At 41.6% G+C, this 16,757-nt stretch overlaps 1 protein-coding gene and 1 long non-coding RNA gene across 6 annotated transcripts in view; one reads left to right on the top strand and one right to left on the bottom strand.

Annotated features, from left to right (window-relative positions):
• LOC147016553 (uncharacterized) overlaps positions 1-16,757 on the bottom strand; it is a 100,027-nt gene that overhangs the window by 69,453 nt on the left and 13,817 nt on the right. The window contains exon 1 of one of the 3 annotated variants that reach the window (XR_015049092.1): positions 15,032-15,313. The exons of the other annotated variants lie outside the window; for them this stretch is intronic. This is a non-coding gene — a long non-coding RNA (uncharacterized LOC147016553). Of the gene's footprint in view, positions 1-15,031; positions 15,314-16,757 lie in introns of those variants that run through there. 3 annotated transcript variants of the gene reach the window in all.
• Positions 4,043-16,757, top strand: part of LOC147016552 (RNA-binding Raly-like protein) — a 164,371-nt gene continuing 151,656 nt past the window's right edge. For 2 of the 3 annotated variants that reach the window (XM_085845304.1, XM_085845305.1), the window contains exon 1: positions 4,043-6,212. In XM_085845304.1, coding sequence (XP_085701430.1) covers positions 4,646-6,205 — 1,560 coding nt within the window. In that variant the 5' untranslated portion in view covers positions 4,043-4,645 and the 3' untranslated portion in view covers positions 6,206-6,212. The remainder of the gene's footprint in view (positions 6,213-16,757) is intronic. The other variant, XM_085845308.1, reaches the window with a different exon arrangement.

The raw sequence follows: 16,757 nt of genomic DNA, 5'->3' as shown, positions 1-16,757 counted from the left end.
TCTGAGTTGTGGAGGAGGGTCTGAGTACTGAGTGAGCAGATGCTGCAATATTAGTGAAGAGGCAGTGAAAAACAGAGATCACCGACTTGTTTGCGGTTATGAAAGCAACATATCTTGTGCTTTGGCCTCATTATTGGAGATTCAAATAAGTTGAAAGCTTTATATTCTACAGAATGCAGGAGAGACAGATCTGAAGCTCGGGCACCAACGCAGCGGGGACAGCAACATTCTCTTGAGCTTGTCAGTCACAGTATCATTTGGAATACATCAAGGTCAGAACTGGTGCAAAGGTCATCTTGTTGTCTCATGATAAATCTTCATCAGAGACAAGACAATTTCTTGTTAAAATATTTTTTATCTTTTTTTTAATTATCAGTAATATGGTTTATTTCTCAACAATAATGAAATCCTTAACATCTTTTTGGGTTGGCAGAGTATATTTTGGCAGTTTTGGGTTGTACAGTTACCTCTGTGCTGTCTAGCCTGCGTCTGAATCCTGATGCAGCTATAAACTATTACCTTGGTAACTCGCAGGCAGGGTGAGTGTCTGCTAACATTATTTGGGGGATGTCATACCTCCAACAGTATATTTTATGAAGAGTGTCACCCTAGCCCCCAGGCCTGTTAGCGTGCTTTTCCACACCCCTTAATCTGTTGTGAATTTTTGTTGTTGTTATTGAGCCCAGCACATCATCGGTGTTGTCAGATCGGATTGAATAATCACGGTAAAGAGAACCAGATTCCACAATCCTGAAAGTGATGTCACCAAAGGGGTAACAACAACAACAATCCCTCTGGGCAATAAAGGGCAATTAATTTTCAAGTCAGCATTCTAAAGCTTCTGTCTTGAAGATGTTCTTCTGTCAAAAGGTTTAATTAGCAATCCGCAAGTGTGCTTTATAATTCAAGGCTACTTGCTCGACCTGGTGAGAGGCAAAGATAGAGTTAGATCGAGATGGGAATCAAAAAGAGAAGTGATGCATTATTCAGGTAGAACTATTATCATCGATGAACTGGGTGCATCCATTACTGCTGTTCAAGCAGCCTGCGACAAGGTTGTCAGAGATGAATGATGGTCCAAATTGGATGGATTGTGATGAACTTGAGACAGGTAGCTATTGTGAAGCCTGTGGCGGCTGGTTGCGTCATTTTCTGGGGGCACGGCTATATGTGCCACTGACGCAGTGCCCTCCATTACCAGTACATTGGTACTCATTTTGCCAACCTCATAAAGATGACTGGCTGAGTCCACCCAACTTGGTGTTAATTCAACGGTTGACTGGGGCTCAAACTCAAGACCGTAAGATCTTATAAGCCAGCCACCTTAACCGTTAAGCTAACACCTGGCTTTGAAACAGGTAAGCACGCAGTCATCTTTCGGCAGCTCCACACATGCTGTTCATTGGGCAATGACATTGCTGTTGGATGTTGATCATTAGGAGAGCTCACAGTTTAATTTTTTTAATCCCACAGAAGGACAATGTCACCTTTACCGGTCAAACGGGTGCTTTGGTATACGAAGACTGGCCGGTGCCAACATGTCTGAGATGAACGTGGCACAATGAATAGATATTGCGTGAACAAATGTAGACATGAGAAAATAGTGAAAGAGATTAAAGTGATGTGGTGCCTCTCACAGAAGCGTTTTCATTATTCCTCTCAACACAGGCTATCACTCAAAATGAGAAATATAACATTGCTACCGATGAAGGCTCCCCATTGGTGATCTTTATAAACTTCCAGGGAGTAATTCCAGAATGCTGGACGCGTATTGTTACTTCTATCGGTGGCAATATCTCCACAGCATGGAACCATGCCTTTTAAAATTCTCTAATGCTCATAGCTCCACAGGAAAAACGTGTGTGCGTTGTGTATTCCATGCAAGATAAGGACAGTAGGAGGAAACAAGTGCACCATCGATGGACTACTTTAGAGAGTATATGGGATTTGACCCTGAGATCAGGAGCTCAGCTTGGTTCAAAATATGGGAGTTCCTTACACGCTGACCCCCGTGCTTTGTTATTTCATTTGGATGTAAAATGGGATAAAATATTTCTTACATTTGGGATGCAATGCAACGGCATGAAAATCTTAGTAACAAGTAGCGGTACATTCAAAGTATACTGGCTGCATGCCAAATAAATAAATAAATCCTCCAGCACGCGACATTGCAGGGGTGCCAAAAATGCCGCCGTGTAGCACATGGAGACAGAATTGGGAGGGAGTGGTGTACTTCTGAGGTAAATATGTACAAATGGTACTTCGTTTATGTGTAGAATATCCAGGCGGCCCCATTTTGAAATATCAGGCTATGTATTTGTTTTTGGCCCTATCTCTCAATGGTGAAGAGGAGGAGGAGGAGGAGGAGATTGAGACCAGACTCTGTCCAGAGCGTTGGTGCTGCTTAAGCAGTCTCCTTGGCTATTGGGCACAATCCTGGACGGGTTGCCACTCCGACACAGGATACCAGCATGCTGGCACTCATTTTGCCTACACCGAAAGCATTACAGGCCAAGTTAACCCCACCTGGTATTAATTCAACTCCTAAGCGGGATTTGAACTCAGGACCCTCGGATCCAAATCCCACCACTCGAACCATTCACCCAACACCATCCATACAATGGTGAAGAATCACTCTAAAAATTGAATAATTCTCGCAAGATTCTCGCAATAAATACAAGATGGCCGTCATCGACCGGGCTAAAAAAAACTTTTTGAGATATCGTGCTATATATCCTTTTTGGCCCTATCTCTCAATGGTGAAGAATCAATTTTTAAATTCTAGTAGTTGCATCCAGATCCGGATCTTCATCAAAATCTAATCAGTTTGTCTTTGCCACACACCCAACCTGTCCACAAAATTTCATCTGTATCCGTCCACAACTTTTTTGAGACATCCTGTACACAAACAAACACACAGAAAGGGGTGAAAACATAACCTCCTTCACCTTTGGTGGTGGAAGTAATAACAGGAGTCCACCGAGCCAGGTTGATTTTGACTATTACCTTCATACCCCTAACCCAAATTCGTTGTATTTATACCGCACAACAGAAGTGGAAATTTGTGATTTTGTTAATTCTTTTAAAAAACAACGAACCCCCTGGCTTGGACGGATTTAGCCCGAAGGTGATAAAATCTGTGATAAAACAAATTGCTGGGCAAATGTGTCATATTTGTTATTTGTCTTTAAACAAAGGCATATTCCCAGATAAATCAAAGACAGCAAGAGTTACACCAACCAATGCTTAAAACTGGAGGGAAAAGGGAACTTACAAATTATGGGCCAATTTCAGTACTTTCTGTGTTTTCAAAATTGTTAGAATGAATTATGTAGACAAGATTGTTCAAATTTCTCGATGAACATAAACTTCTATGGAAGAATCAATATGGTTTCAGAAAAGGACACTCTACAATCTACATGTATGGATCTTATTGACCTCACCAACAAAATAATCGATGCGTTTGAATACAATTGTTATGCTATGGGGTTTTCATTGATTTATCCAAAAATTTTGTTACCATTAATCATAATATTATTTTCCCGCATTATCCCTCTATATGGAGTACAGCCGGACTCCATGATGCTGTCAAAATTGTATTATTATGAGATTCGGGTGGGGGGGGGAGTACTTTATAATTGGTTTACAAGTTATTTAATTATCCGCACCCAGTGCACAAAGTATAGTCTTCTCTATCTGAATATAAGAAGATTACCTGTGGAGTTCATAAAGGTTCTCTTCTGGGTCCAATATTATTCACATTACATATGAATGACATTCACACATCTGTAGGGTAATTACCTCCACCACGAAAGTGATAGTCCATTTGCCAGAGAAGTAAGCTTGTTGTCCTCAAAAGTGTATGGTTTTATGGTGGTTTCTTGTTCACAGGCATGCATAGACAAAATTAAGCTTGGTTGCCCGGATGGCAATCATGGGGAAATCTGTTATTTTTGCGCAAATACAAGATGGCCATCATCGACCGGGCTGAAAATATAACTTTTTAGGTAATGAACGTAAAATTACACATGAGATCTTTTCCATATAATTTTGGCAAGAGGAATCGATATTTAACCTTATTTTTGTGATTAGAAGTAAATTTGAGGTCAATGTTCGAGTTCCTGGCAATTGTTTGCCGTGTGAGATACATTTTGAATGACAACAAGGTCACTATTCTGACAACTGGACGCTCACATACGACATTAATGCGAGTTACTAATTCATTGTTTTGTTTTTACAGATATGGCTGATTCAAGGTGCTTTCTTCCCGTGTGTCATGGTGGAGGGGAATTGAAGAAATTCGCTGATCAAGGGATCAAAACATTGATCCCCTGTGCCAAAGCCCATGGAGATGAAGAGCTACGTGCAAAACTACAGGACATTGTTGATGGTGGTGGTGATGCTGTTCGCATAGAATGTCACAAAGGATGCTACTGTACTTACACATCAAAACAAAAAATTGAGAGACTTCGTAAATCACAGAAAAGAAAAGCTGAAGATGATTGTGTTACAGTGACAACAAGATCTCGCACACAGGCAACAGGCAGTGGTGTGTTTGTTTACAAACGTGACTGCATTTTTTGTGGCAAACTGTTTACCTGTTGATGACAAACATCCAGAAAGATGGGATCGTGTTCGTCAGTGCATGACTCAAGAACGTTTTGACAAGGAAGGTAATCCCATCCCAACCATGAAAGATGCCATCATTAATGCTGCTGAGAAACGTAATGATGAAGTATCCAGAACGGTCAAGTTACATATTGGATATTTGGTTGATCTCCCTGCGGCTGAGTGCAAATACCATGTACGCTGTTATAACAGTTTCATGACAGTCCCTAAATATGCTGATTTGCCAACTGGAGTTGCAGAAGAAAGTGCCCTAAAGAACGTCATAGAGCACATGAATTGTGACAGGTCAAAGATGTGGAATAGCGTTGAACTGCATTCCCTGTACTGTGATCTTAGTGGCAAACTCACTCGACGTGATATGTTTAGCAAACTAACAGACTGCATGAGTAAGGACGTTATGTTAGTTCGGGTAGATGGATGTGCTACCATTGTTGGTTTCCGTGAATCCATTGCTAACCATCTGAAAATGGTTAAAGTGGATGATGCAGGTGAGAGGAGTATTGATTCTGTGGTAAGGCAGATCAAGGAGGCACACTCAGTCAAGTACAACAGTGCCAATTATGACCTCTCAGAATTTAAGTTGCAGCTGTCCAAGGTTTTGAGTACCTATAACTTTGGTGAAGGAGTTACTGTGGAGAGCCGTAGCCATGGTGCGTTCAACCGTGATGAAGCAAACATTACAATGATCTCACATCTGCTCATGGCTGCTGAATGTAATGCAAGAGTGATACGTATCCTCTCTGATGACACTGATGTTTTTGTATTGATGGTTTACTGGGTTTACCAGCGCAACATCCAGGCCACAGTGCAGATGGAAAGGTGGGATGGAGCAATTTGGGACATCAACACCACCTGTGACCAGGTTGGCCCCAAGTGTCTGCAGCTTTTGGGAATGCACTACATCACTGGCTCAGATACCACGTCATACCCATACGGTAAGGGCAAAGTGTCAGCCCTGAAGACACTGAGAGCTGGCAACTTCCCTGGTTTGTACTCCGCACTTGGCGAGCTAAACGCAAGCCATGAACAGCTCATGGAAGCAGGGCGGACATTCTTCTGTGCCCTGTATGGTCAGACAGAAGGTACCACGATGAGTGAAATGAGGTACTATATGTACACAAGGAAGTCTGGCAAGCCCCTCAAGCTCATGGCATTACCTCCAACTGAGACCAATCTCTTCCTACATATTTTGCGTGCACATCTACAGACAGTACTTGCAAAATCAGCTGATCAGCAGGCCCCACCTGAACTTGACATTACAAAATATGGATGGGACATCAGAGATGGAATCCCAGTGCCAGCAACTTCTGCTACTCCACCAGCCCCTTTGGACCTCATGGATGTTGTGCGGTGTGGATGCAAAGCAGAGGGGAAGGCCTGCAGTACTGCAAGTTGCAGTTGTCACCATGCAAAGATCTCCTGCACGCTATACTGCACTTGTGGTTGCAGTGACAAGTGCTTCAACCCACACAAGACTGTGGAGGACAGTGAAAGTGAAGTGGAAGAAGGGAGTGTCGAAGCAGAACTGGAAAGAGACGAGGATACGGCAGGGGACGAGTACAATGAATGGGAATGAACAATACGTAAGTTGTCTACTAGGCTCTATGTCCTCTGTTCCTAAGATGTCCAATATGATGACATGACAATGTGTATGCTTTCTGATGATCAACATACTGTTGTGAACCATTCATGACTTCACTTTTGCATTGGTGTTGCATAATTTTCAGCAGAAAATAGTCATGGACATTTCATGTGAACCTCTATTTATTCCTGAACGTAAAAAATAACCCCAAAATTGAATTCCTCATGTCAAAATCATATGGAAAAGAGGTATTACACAGGATTATATGTTGACCGATTAAAAACTTCGCCCCATCGTCTGACCTTTAGCAGCCATCTTGAATTTATGCAAATTACATGAGTTCCACAAGGTCGCCACCCCGGCAACCAACCTGAATTTTATTAATGGACCCATGTTAGTCCAAAACAATCATAAGACCATACACTTTCCACATCAACAAGGTTGACAATGGAACACATAATAACGGCAAATGGACTACGAAGGAGGTTGTTTTCACCCCTTTTTGTCTGTTTGTCGATTTGTTTGTTTGTCTGTGTACAGGATATTTCAAAAAGTTGTGGATGGATCCGGATTAAATTTTGTGGACGGGTTTGGGGTGCGACAAGGACGAACTGATTATATTTTGGTGAACATCCGGATTCGGATCCGACGACTAGAATTTTTAAAGTGATTCTTCACCATTTAGAGATAGGGCCAAAAAGGATATAGAGCACGATATCTCAAATAGTTGTGGACAGATTCGGACAAAACTTGGACAAGTTGGGTGTGTGACAAGGAAGAAGTGATTCGATTTTGGTGAAGATCCAGATCTGGATGTGATAATTTTTAAATTGATTCCTCACCATTGAGATATATGGCTAAACTAATATATAGCACGATATCTCAAAAAGTTGTGGATGGATTCAGCCGAAACTTGGTGGACATGTTACGTGTGTGACCACAATGAATTGATTCGATTTTGGTGAAGATCTGAATCCGGATCCGACGACTAGAATTTTAAAGTGATTCTTCACCATTGGGAGATAGGGCAAAACCGATATATAGCATATTTCAAAAATGTATTGCGCCAGATATGTTCTCGTGGATCAGGCATTACGGGGTGGAGGTATGCACTCTCCTGAGTGCCCTTCTAGTTTTCTTTTGTTTTATTGAGGGCACAAATGATTTGTATCGTGATAATAACCTCGACTTATGAAATAGTTGTCAATGAAAATATTTTATAAATGTGTGAATGGTTTCGAGCAAATAGTCTATCTGTTAATGCAAAAAAAAGGTGCAATTATATAATTTTTAGTAAAAAAAAAACCACACTGTTTGGATTTAGACCGAGTTAAGATTCTGGTGAATAATGAAAGAATACCTGAAGTTTTATGGACTAAATTTCTCAGTGTTTATAATGATAGTCAATGATCATGGAAATTCTATATTCGTGAACTTGAAAAGAAGGTTTCCAAAGGCATTGGTATAATTTCAAGACTGAAGTGCTTTCTTTCTAAAATATACCGTGTCCTTGTACTTCATTATTTGTCATATTTTAATCTTGTACAGGGTAATGCATTTCGGTCGAATCTTAATAAGTTACTTGTTTTACAGAAAAGAAAAACTAATTTGAAAAATATGTTGGATGCCACATCGATCTCAAACCAATCAATTGGGTTATTATCTAAAATTCCAAAAACTTTGATCTCACACTTTATCAACAAAGTATTTTTTATGTACAGTGTAAATGTGTGAATAGACAGCTCCCTTCTCATTTATGTAAGCTGTTCATTATTAATTATGATATTCACCGCTTTACTATCAGATCAAGTCTAGTATTCATCTCCATAAGTATAGAACTGTGTCTTTTCAGCGTAATATTCGTTATTCTGGCCCTAAACTTTTGAAAAGTTAAATATGCTTACTTGTTGAACTTAAACTTAATATATGCTTCCTAAACTTGATATATGCTTCCTTGTTGAAAATTTTATACATACAGTATGTTTAAAGAAATATTTCATTTTGTGTTACAATTCATAACCACATAACTGCTTTGATTGATGAAAGTCAACTTTTCTTTTTCCTATGTTGCCTTGAATTACAAATCAAAATTGTATTCCCACGTACTTTTTACCTTGGTTGATTGTTTTTGTAATTTGATTGTATTGTAATGTGTAATTTTGTTTTTGTTACGGCATGCCCAACACAAGCAATTTGCTTCTTGGGATTGACGCGACATTCTGTTAATGTTGTGTGTTGTACATGAAGAAGGAAATAGATGTTGATTGATTGATTGAACAAAGCAAATAATTATTTCAGCAGGGAAGAGAAATGATTTGCACAACATTGTCATTTGCACTGTAAAATTCAAATCCGATAAAACATTTATTGGCAAAAGGAAGAGAAGGCAGGCAGTGCAAAAATAAATAAATAAAATAATCATGGAAATGTACATTGTACATGTACATGTTTTGTATGTATTCATATTTCTTACTTGCTAACAATCCTGGCATGTCTGATGGCATATGGAGCCTCTTGAGGAAATGACATTCCCTTCATCTGTCTTGGGCCCATTGACTGATCACCATCCAGGTGGTTGCTTGCTATGTCAGCTCCTTTTCCACTATATGCCGTCAGGTCTCTGTAGGTCGTCCAACCCTCCTTGGACCTCCAAGCTTCCAGTCTATCGTTCTTTTTATGATGTTATTTTCCATATATGGAACAGTCCATGCCCAATCCATCTCCACCTCCTCATTTAAATTTTCTCTAATGTTTTTCTTTCCAGTCCTTCTTTTTACTTCATTCTTGCTCACTCTGTCTGTCCAGATTCACAAAATATTTTTTGTGACAGTTATAAATAAAGCAGCATTTGACCTTGACATATTTGCACTGCTGGAATGCACGGCAAATTAAACTAGTTTCTGTGCAATGACTTAGGAGACTGTTACCATGGTTCACAGCCAAATAATAGAACCGATGTTGCGTTACGTTCAAAAACTTTGAAACTTTGTTCGTGTGTTATATATTTTTTTTATTTCCAGATTTCTCTCATCCTCATAAACACTACTCTTTCTTTCTGTATTTAAAAAAAAAATTATTGGGGAAATGACACTCCTTTCATCTATCTTTGGCCCAATGACTGATCGACATCCAGGTGGTTACGAGCTATGTCAGTTCCTTATCTATACAATAAGAGAGAAACGCCGAATTTTGTTCCCGTTTTGCGACATCAAATCAAATCTTATCCTCCTGAAAATTGGCAGGTATTTAAATTACTATCGGGAATGTGGCGAGATGTACTTTTCGTTATGAACGAACTATTATCTATTGTGAATTTTGGGGGTGAAAATGGGCAGGACACACCCAATGCTCTTAAGAAGGAAGTAAAACCGTTACCACTTTCATTGAATAGGAAAGGTAAACCACCTACCACGTTCATTGAAAATTGTGATTATCGACGGAAAAATGTTTCTTTTATCGATGGAATGAACAATGAGGTTTCCTCGCATTCATTCAATTGAGTAATTTTTTTTAATCCTTTCCTGAATTGCACTTTATAACCATCCCCTACGCACCTTTATTTGTAGACAACAGAAGAAAAAAGCCAAAACTAAAAAAAGATTGCTATCTAGCTTGCCTTCCTTTAAGCCTTATCCTTAAAGCCAGCAAGCTACTCTTCAACAGTGCAAAACATTTAAACAGTGAAACAAAGATGCAGATTTGCATAACATTTGAACAGTCCAAAAAGATGCACGTTAGGTTTGCTTTTGATTTGAACAGTCAACAGTGCAAAAAGACACAGTGTTGTATTCGGTAGTTTTGCAAGTTTGCATTTGAAAAGTACAATGAAAGATGCAGGTGGTTTGCTTACGAGCATACTTTACTGATCCAATCACTCTCGGCCTGTAATCAACTTCAAATTGTCTAATTGACTCAAATTATAGGACCATCCTCAAATTGTCAAGCTAAGATTTTTTTCTTTATTCATTGACTCACAACTCAGTCATCAGTCACGACTGAGCAAAAATTGTACAGCTGCCCACCCTGTTTGGTGGAGTCTTCCTGCTCCAAATAAAGTAAAATGAAAGTAAAGTTATTCACTCTCCTTTTTAGCTGACCATCAAGTGAGATTGTACCTGAAAATCAGTTTGTGAGCTTGGAAGATCTTACTACATTCCGGTAAGTCACTTTTATGTACTTGGAAACCCCACTTCAGTACTCGGAAGACCCACTGCAGTACTTTGCAATCCCACTGCAGCACTTGAAAATTCAAATGCAGCACAGCAATTCAACTACAAAACTTCGTACTCCTGTTGCAGTACTTGGAATTCCCACTGCAGTATGTTCTTGGAAATTCCACTGCAGCACTGGGAAATTCCACTGCAGCACTGGGAAATCCCACTGCAACACTGGTAATTCTCCATCATTCAGGCCATACATGTACATGAAAAGGCCATGCACCCAAAATAATCTGGGGGGCTATATATACCAGGAATTAAAATCCGTTTATTGAAACACACATTACTCATCACTTTAAAATGTTTCCAGGTGGTAACATGCCGAGAACACCGAAACGAATAATTTCCCAGCGATTACCAGAAGTCCATGCACAAAGGAACGCAAGATGACAGCTGCAGTTGCCAGCAGTCCCACGAGCCTACACGAATGATGAAAATGTTTTTTTTTTTTTTTTTTTTTTTTTTGTATACCTTGGTCGAGGCTCGTATGAGAGCGAACACACAACTCACAGCAAGGAGGCATGAGACAAGAGGGGCGGGAGTGGAAGGGACAAAACAGTGGGGAACAGACACATTAGGTGAACTGTGGAAGGGAGAGGGATGGGGATGGGACGGGGAACATGGCGAAGAGAAGATGGACATTTCAGGGACTTTCAGGAAGGAAAGCAGGAGAAATGAAGGAAGTGGGCTTGGGTGGATTATCGGGGGTAGAAAAGATCGAGGATTTGGATGGGGGAAGATAAGAGGTGGTGGTGAACAGCTGTTTTGAAAGCCTGGAGGGAAGAATGGGAAAGAATAGAGTGAGGAAGTTTATTCCAAAGGCGGGAAAAAAGAGGAATGAAAGAGTGAAGATGAGCAGCGATTCGTGATTTTGGTAGTTTTACCAGAAGGGGGTTGTTGGCGGACCTTGAGCGCCCTGTGGAAATGTGGTGGGGACAAATCGCAGAGAGAGCAGGGGGGTGGCAAGGCTGGAGAGGAGTCGGTAGAAGACAGAAAGACCACCGACCAACCTGCGGTGATTGAGTGAGAGGCCCAAAGACTCAGCTTCATTGCGGGAGATGCCGATGATCTTAAATGCCCTGGTTTCGACAGCGTGAAGCCGAGAAAGGTGGGAGGCAGAAGCACCAGCCCAGAGGGGAGAGCAGTACTCCATCAGGCTACAGACAAAAGCTTTGTAAGTGGTCAGGAGCTCAAGAGGGCCAAGGAAGGACTTAGCACGACGGAGGATTCCCAGTCGGCGACCGGCTTTTGAGGCGAGGTTGGAAATGTGACTTTCCCAGGAAAGGTCATGGCAGATAGTGAGACCTAGAAGCTTGAAAGAAAAGACTTCTTCCAGAGGATTGTTGAGAAAGTGGATGGGGGGGTTTTGTAAACGGTCCTTTCGAAGAGACATAGTGAGAGTGTGAGATTTGTCTGGATTGAAAGACATGTTCCACGTGTTGGACCAGTTTGTGATTTTATCCAGATCTGCAGTGAGCGAAGAAGCTGCTGCTTGCCGGTCTGAGGGATGACAGATGGTACGGCAGAGGGTGGAGTCATCGGCAAAGAGAAATAGAGGATTTTCCAGAGAGTCCGAGAGATCATTGATGAGGTGGGAGGTGTTCTTCCTTGAAACAGATATTGGAGAAATGGAAATAGCATGTAACTACTGTGAGGCAAAAAAATTCGCTGGCGAGCCACCAGGATTTTGCTGTGCAAGTGAAAAAAATCAAATTGGATTTATTCCCAACGCCACCTCAATATCTGCTGTCACTGCTCAACGGAACAAATAATGATTCCATCCATTTCCTTCAGAACATACTGTACGTCTTTATATTAGCGCATTTCAAATGACGAGCTTTGGCTGCACTAAGACGACAGATTCATGGATGGGATCCCAATTTTACTGTCCAAGGTCAAGTGTGTCACAAATTTGGAAGTCTCCATCAGCAAGACAATACGCCTCGACAGTTTCTGCAAATTTATTTCATTGACAGCAGACGAGCCAAACATGAAGCACGTTTGGCCATCGGTACTGGTATGACACCAGACATCGTAATGAAGCTCACAGTTATTGCATGAGAACAACAAATATGTCAGAAACCTGAAAACGGCTGTTGAAAGCATTAACCAAGACGGAAGAGAAGATCTTGGAGTTGTCATCCACGAAAACATGCAGCCGGCCACACAAAATCCTCCCCGTTACAACGCACCATCCGGTGATGAAGTAGGCATACTAATGCCGAACGAACCAACTGCGACCAGGGATATTGTGTTACACCAGCATGATGGAACATTACAGCATATATCAGAATTACACTATGCGTACGACACTCTGCAGTACCCAATCCTGTTTCCTTATGGCACAGACGGATGGAGCATATATTTGCAGTCAGCCGCTGCACGCAAAATAACGCAAATGCAGTTTTACGCATACCATATCATGTGTCGACAGACTAATCATTTGTGACTGTGCCGCAGACTGTTCCAGCAATTTTTATTTGACATTTACTGTAAGATAGAAACAGAACGATTACATTTTCTCAGACGGGAACAGAAAGCTCAAAGAGCGGACAGCTACCAAAACTTCGGAGACGCTATATTTAATAACGACTGTGATCCGCGGAATGTGGGGCAAGGGATCGTGTTACCATCTACATTCACGGGCGGTCCGCTCGATATGCATGAGCGCACCCAAGATGCCATCTCAGACATGCGGAAATATGGCAGACCAGAGCTGTTCATAACCTCTACTACTAATCCGAATTGGTCAGAAATTACAGAAAATCTTCGACCGAAACAAACAGCATCAGACCGCCCAGATATTGTTTGTCATGTTTTTCATTTGAAATTGAAGAAACTGATGGATCTGTTGAAGAATGGAGCTTTTGATGACTTGCTGGCATGGCTGTATTCCATCAAATTCCAGAAAAGAGGGCTCCCTCATTTGCACATACTACTCTGGCTGTCCCCAGGAAGCAAAATCAGACCCGACGATATTGATCAAGTGATAGCTGCAGAAATACCATGTCCGGATTCGGAACTTCAACTGCACGAACTGGTGAAATACAACGTGATCCATGGACTATGCGGCCCTTTCAACAAAAACAGACCATGTATGAAGGACGGATCCTGATCAAAAATGTTCCCGAAGGATTTTATGGAAGCGACGGAATAAGGGCAAGATAGCTATCCCAAGTACCGCAGGCACAACCCAGAGGATGGAGGGAATGTAATCGCAATCACCAAGATTGTAAATGGACAGCGTATCGAGCACGTCATAGACAATCGGTGTGTTGTACCTCACAACCCTTGGCTTTTAAAACAAATGAAGTGCCACACGAACGTTGAAATTTGTACTTCAGTCAAAAGTGTGAAATATGTGCTGAAGTATGTGAACAAGGGAAGTGACCAAGCAATTTTCACTATTGAAGGTGGACAAAATAATGATGAAATACAACAATATCAAGAAGCCAGGTTCGTGGGTGCCATGGAAGCTGCTCACCAAATCTTGGGTTTCCCGATGCATGAACACTATCCACCAGTGATGCAGCTGGCTATCCACCTGGAGAATGGCCAGCGAGTGTACTTTGACAATTGCAATGCTGATGCCCGCGCCAGAGCGGAACCACCAAAGACAACTCTGACAGAATTCTTCACTATTTGCCATACGGAAGAGTTCGCGAAAACACTCACTTATCACGAAGTTCCAGAGTATTACACGTGGGATTCTTGCAACAAAAAGTGGAATCGACGCAAGAGGGGAACTCCAGAACCACAATTCCCAGGTGTATTCAGAAACCCTGCTATCGGTAGAGTTTACACGGTCAATCCAAAACAGAGTGCTATTTTATATGCATGCTGCTTCACCAGGAACATGGTCCGACATCGTTCAAAGATCTCAGGAGTCATGAAGGTGTAATCCTGCCAACTTTTCGAGAGGCATGCCTGGCGAACGGACTTGCAGAGGATGACAACCATCTACATAATGCCTTGCGAGAGGTAACTATTGGACAGAGCCCGCAAAGTCTTCAGAAATTATTAATTGTCCTGTTGATTTTTTGTGAACCAAGTAACCCACTCGCACTCTGGAATGATCATAAAGCTGCATTAGCAGAGGATTTTTTCCATCGCCACAACGTTCATGTTGACGACGACCGCGCAGGGGAAATGTACAATCTTTTCTTGATGGAAATAGAAGACCACATCCTCGCACAAGGAGGTCAAACTCTGGATAACTACAACCTTCCTGTCATTGACCATACAACGGCTGCAAACCATGCACAGGAGTATGTTCGGTTCGCGAATTTCGACGTATGTGAACAAAACCAGTACATCAACAACCAAGAGCATCAGCTGATGGCAAATCAGAGAGAAATATCTGCACTATTTCTCAACAAAGTTAACACACAGCACTGCGGTATCACCTTTGTTGATGTTCTTGGAGGGACAGGTAAAACGTTCCTCTTGAATTTAATTCTTGCAAAGATCAGATCGAATGGCCATATCGCTATTGCTACAACATCGAGTGGTATAGCCGCAACTTTACTAACAGTACCACTGAACATTCTCTATATTCCGCCTTCAAAGTACCACTGAATGCTCACAAACAAGATACACCAACCTGCTCTATGAAAAAAGGGACAGCAATCGCTAGAGTGATGAACGAAGCCAAAGCAATTATTGTGGACGAGGCTCCGATGACACACAGGGCGTGTATGAAGCGATCGATAGGACCCGACAGGATATTTGTGGAAATTCAAAACCATTTGGTGGCATCGCGGTAATGTTCTGTGGAGACTTCCACCAAATACTACCCATTGTGAAGCAAGGAACACGTGCAAACATAGTCGATGCGACGCTGACGCGATCACCGTTATGGCACAATGTTACAACGTACCGACTGCACGATAACATACGAGCACAGCTTACAAACAACCCCACCGCTGTTATTACGCCGACCTCCTCATGAACATTGGAGACGGTAACTACCCTGTTAAAAATAAACCGGACGCTATCACTTTACCAGAAGGGATCCACTAGCACGAAACTCCATCCAAATTAATCGAGGAAATCGATGTCGGATTAACAAGACGTGCTTCAAACGACAACAACTGGTTGTGAGAACGAGCGATACTCAAACCTAAAAATGAAACAGTGGATGCTGTCAACTCTACCGTCATTGACCGACATAATGCAATGAACACGATACTCACTTCGGAGGAAGTGGTGCACTTTCCCATTGAATTTCTGAATTCCATTGAAATATCAGGGATACCACCACACAAACTTAAGCTGAAAGTGGGCTGCCCAGTTACCGAATGAGCCCAAATGTGATTGACGTAATCCTGATAAATGGACCGGCAGCAGGAAAACATGAATTAATTCCAAGGATACCACTTATATATTCTGACAGTGACCTGCCACTCCAGTTCCATAGATTACAATTTCCCTTACGACCTTGCTTTGCCATGACAATAAACAAAACACAGGGACAGAAGTTCGGCATAATCGGACGAGATCTGCGTTCGCCTGTTTTCTCACACGGAATGTTGTATGTTGCAGCATCAAGAGTTGGATCAAGATCAAAGCTGCACATCCATGCCCCAGACAAGAAAACGAGGAACGTTGTTTTTCAAAAATATGCTGCAGTAGACGACCGAAGAGACCATTCGTAACAAAATTTACTCCACGGAAACTGAGAGTAACCGACATATGCTTTCATGTATGAATTACCCATCGAAGACGGGGGCTTTGCTGGTATATATATATATATATATATATATATATATATATATATATATATATATATATATATATATATATATATATATATATATATGTATGTATGTATGTATGTATGTATGTATGTATGTATATATATATATGTATGTATGTATGTATGTATGTATGTATGTATGTATGTATATATATATATATATATATATATATAGTTGCAGGCCGGAGTCCGGTGGGTATATGACCACTAGGTGGGTGAAGTTACGTCGTCTCCCACCAGACTCCCGGAATTGTAGGCCGTCGCTCACGGATAATTCCGTGACGCAGGGGGTCACTTAACCGACCGTGGACGCCAATACCTCAACCATGTAGCGTAGGGTCTTCCTGCCAGGTGTAATCAGTTTACCTAATTAACCACACGGTTTTGACTACCGGGGAACCACGCCCTCGGTACACCTTTCCCGAACTGGATCACTCTCCCAACTACGGTAGAGTACCAACTACCCACTACCAACTCCGGATCAGATGCAGCCGAGCGGAACTGCCAAGGACGTACTGGCTGGAATGAACAGATTATCAAGGATAAAGACCCAGCTAAACTTAGATCCGAA

Source organism: Eptatretus burgeri, chromosome 11 (assembly GCF_056783735.1).
Source record: "Eptatretus burgeri isolate ZD-2024b chromosome 11, Ebu_testis_v1, whole genome shotgun sequence".
Taxonomy (NCBI): Eukaryota; Metazoa; Chordata; class Myxini; order Myxiniformes; family Myxinidae; genus Eptatretus; species Eptatretus burgeri.
Note: the sequence above shows the minus strand (reverse complement) of the source record. Positions and strands in the feature narration are given on the sequence as shown.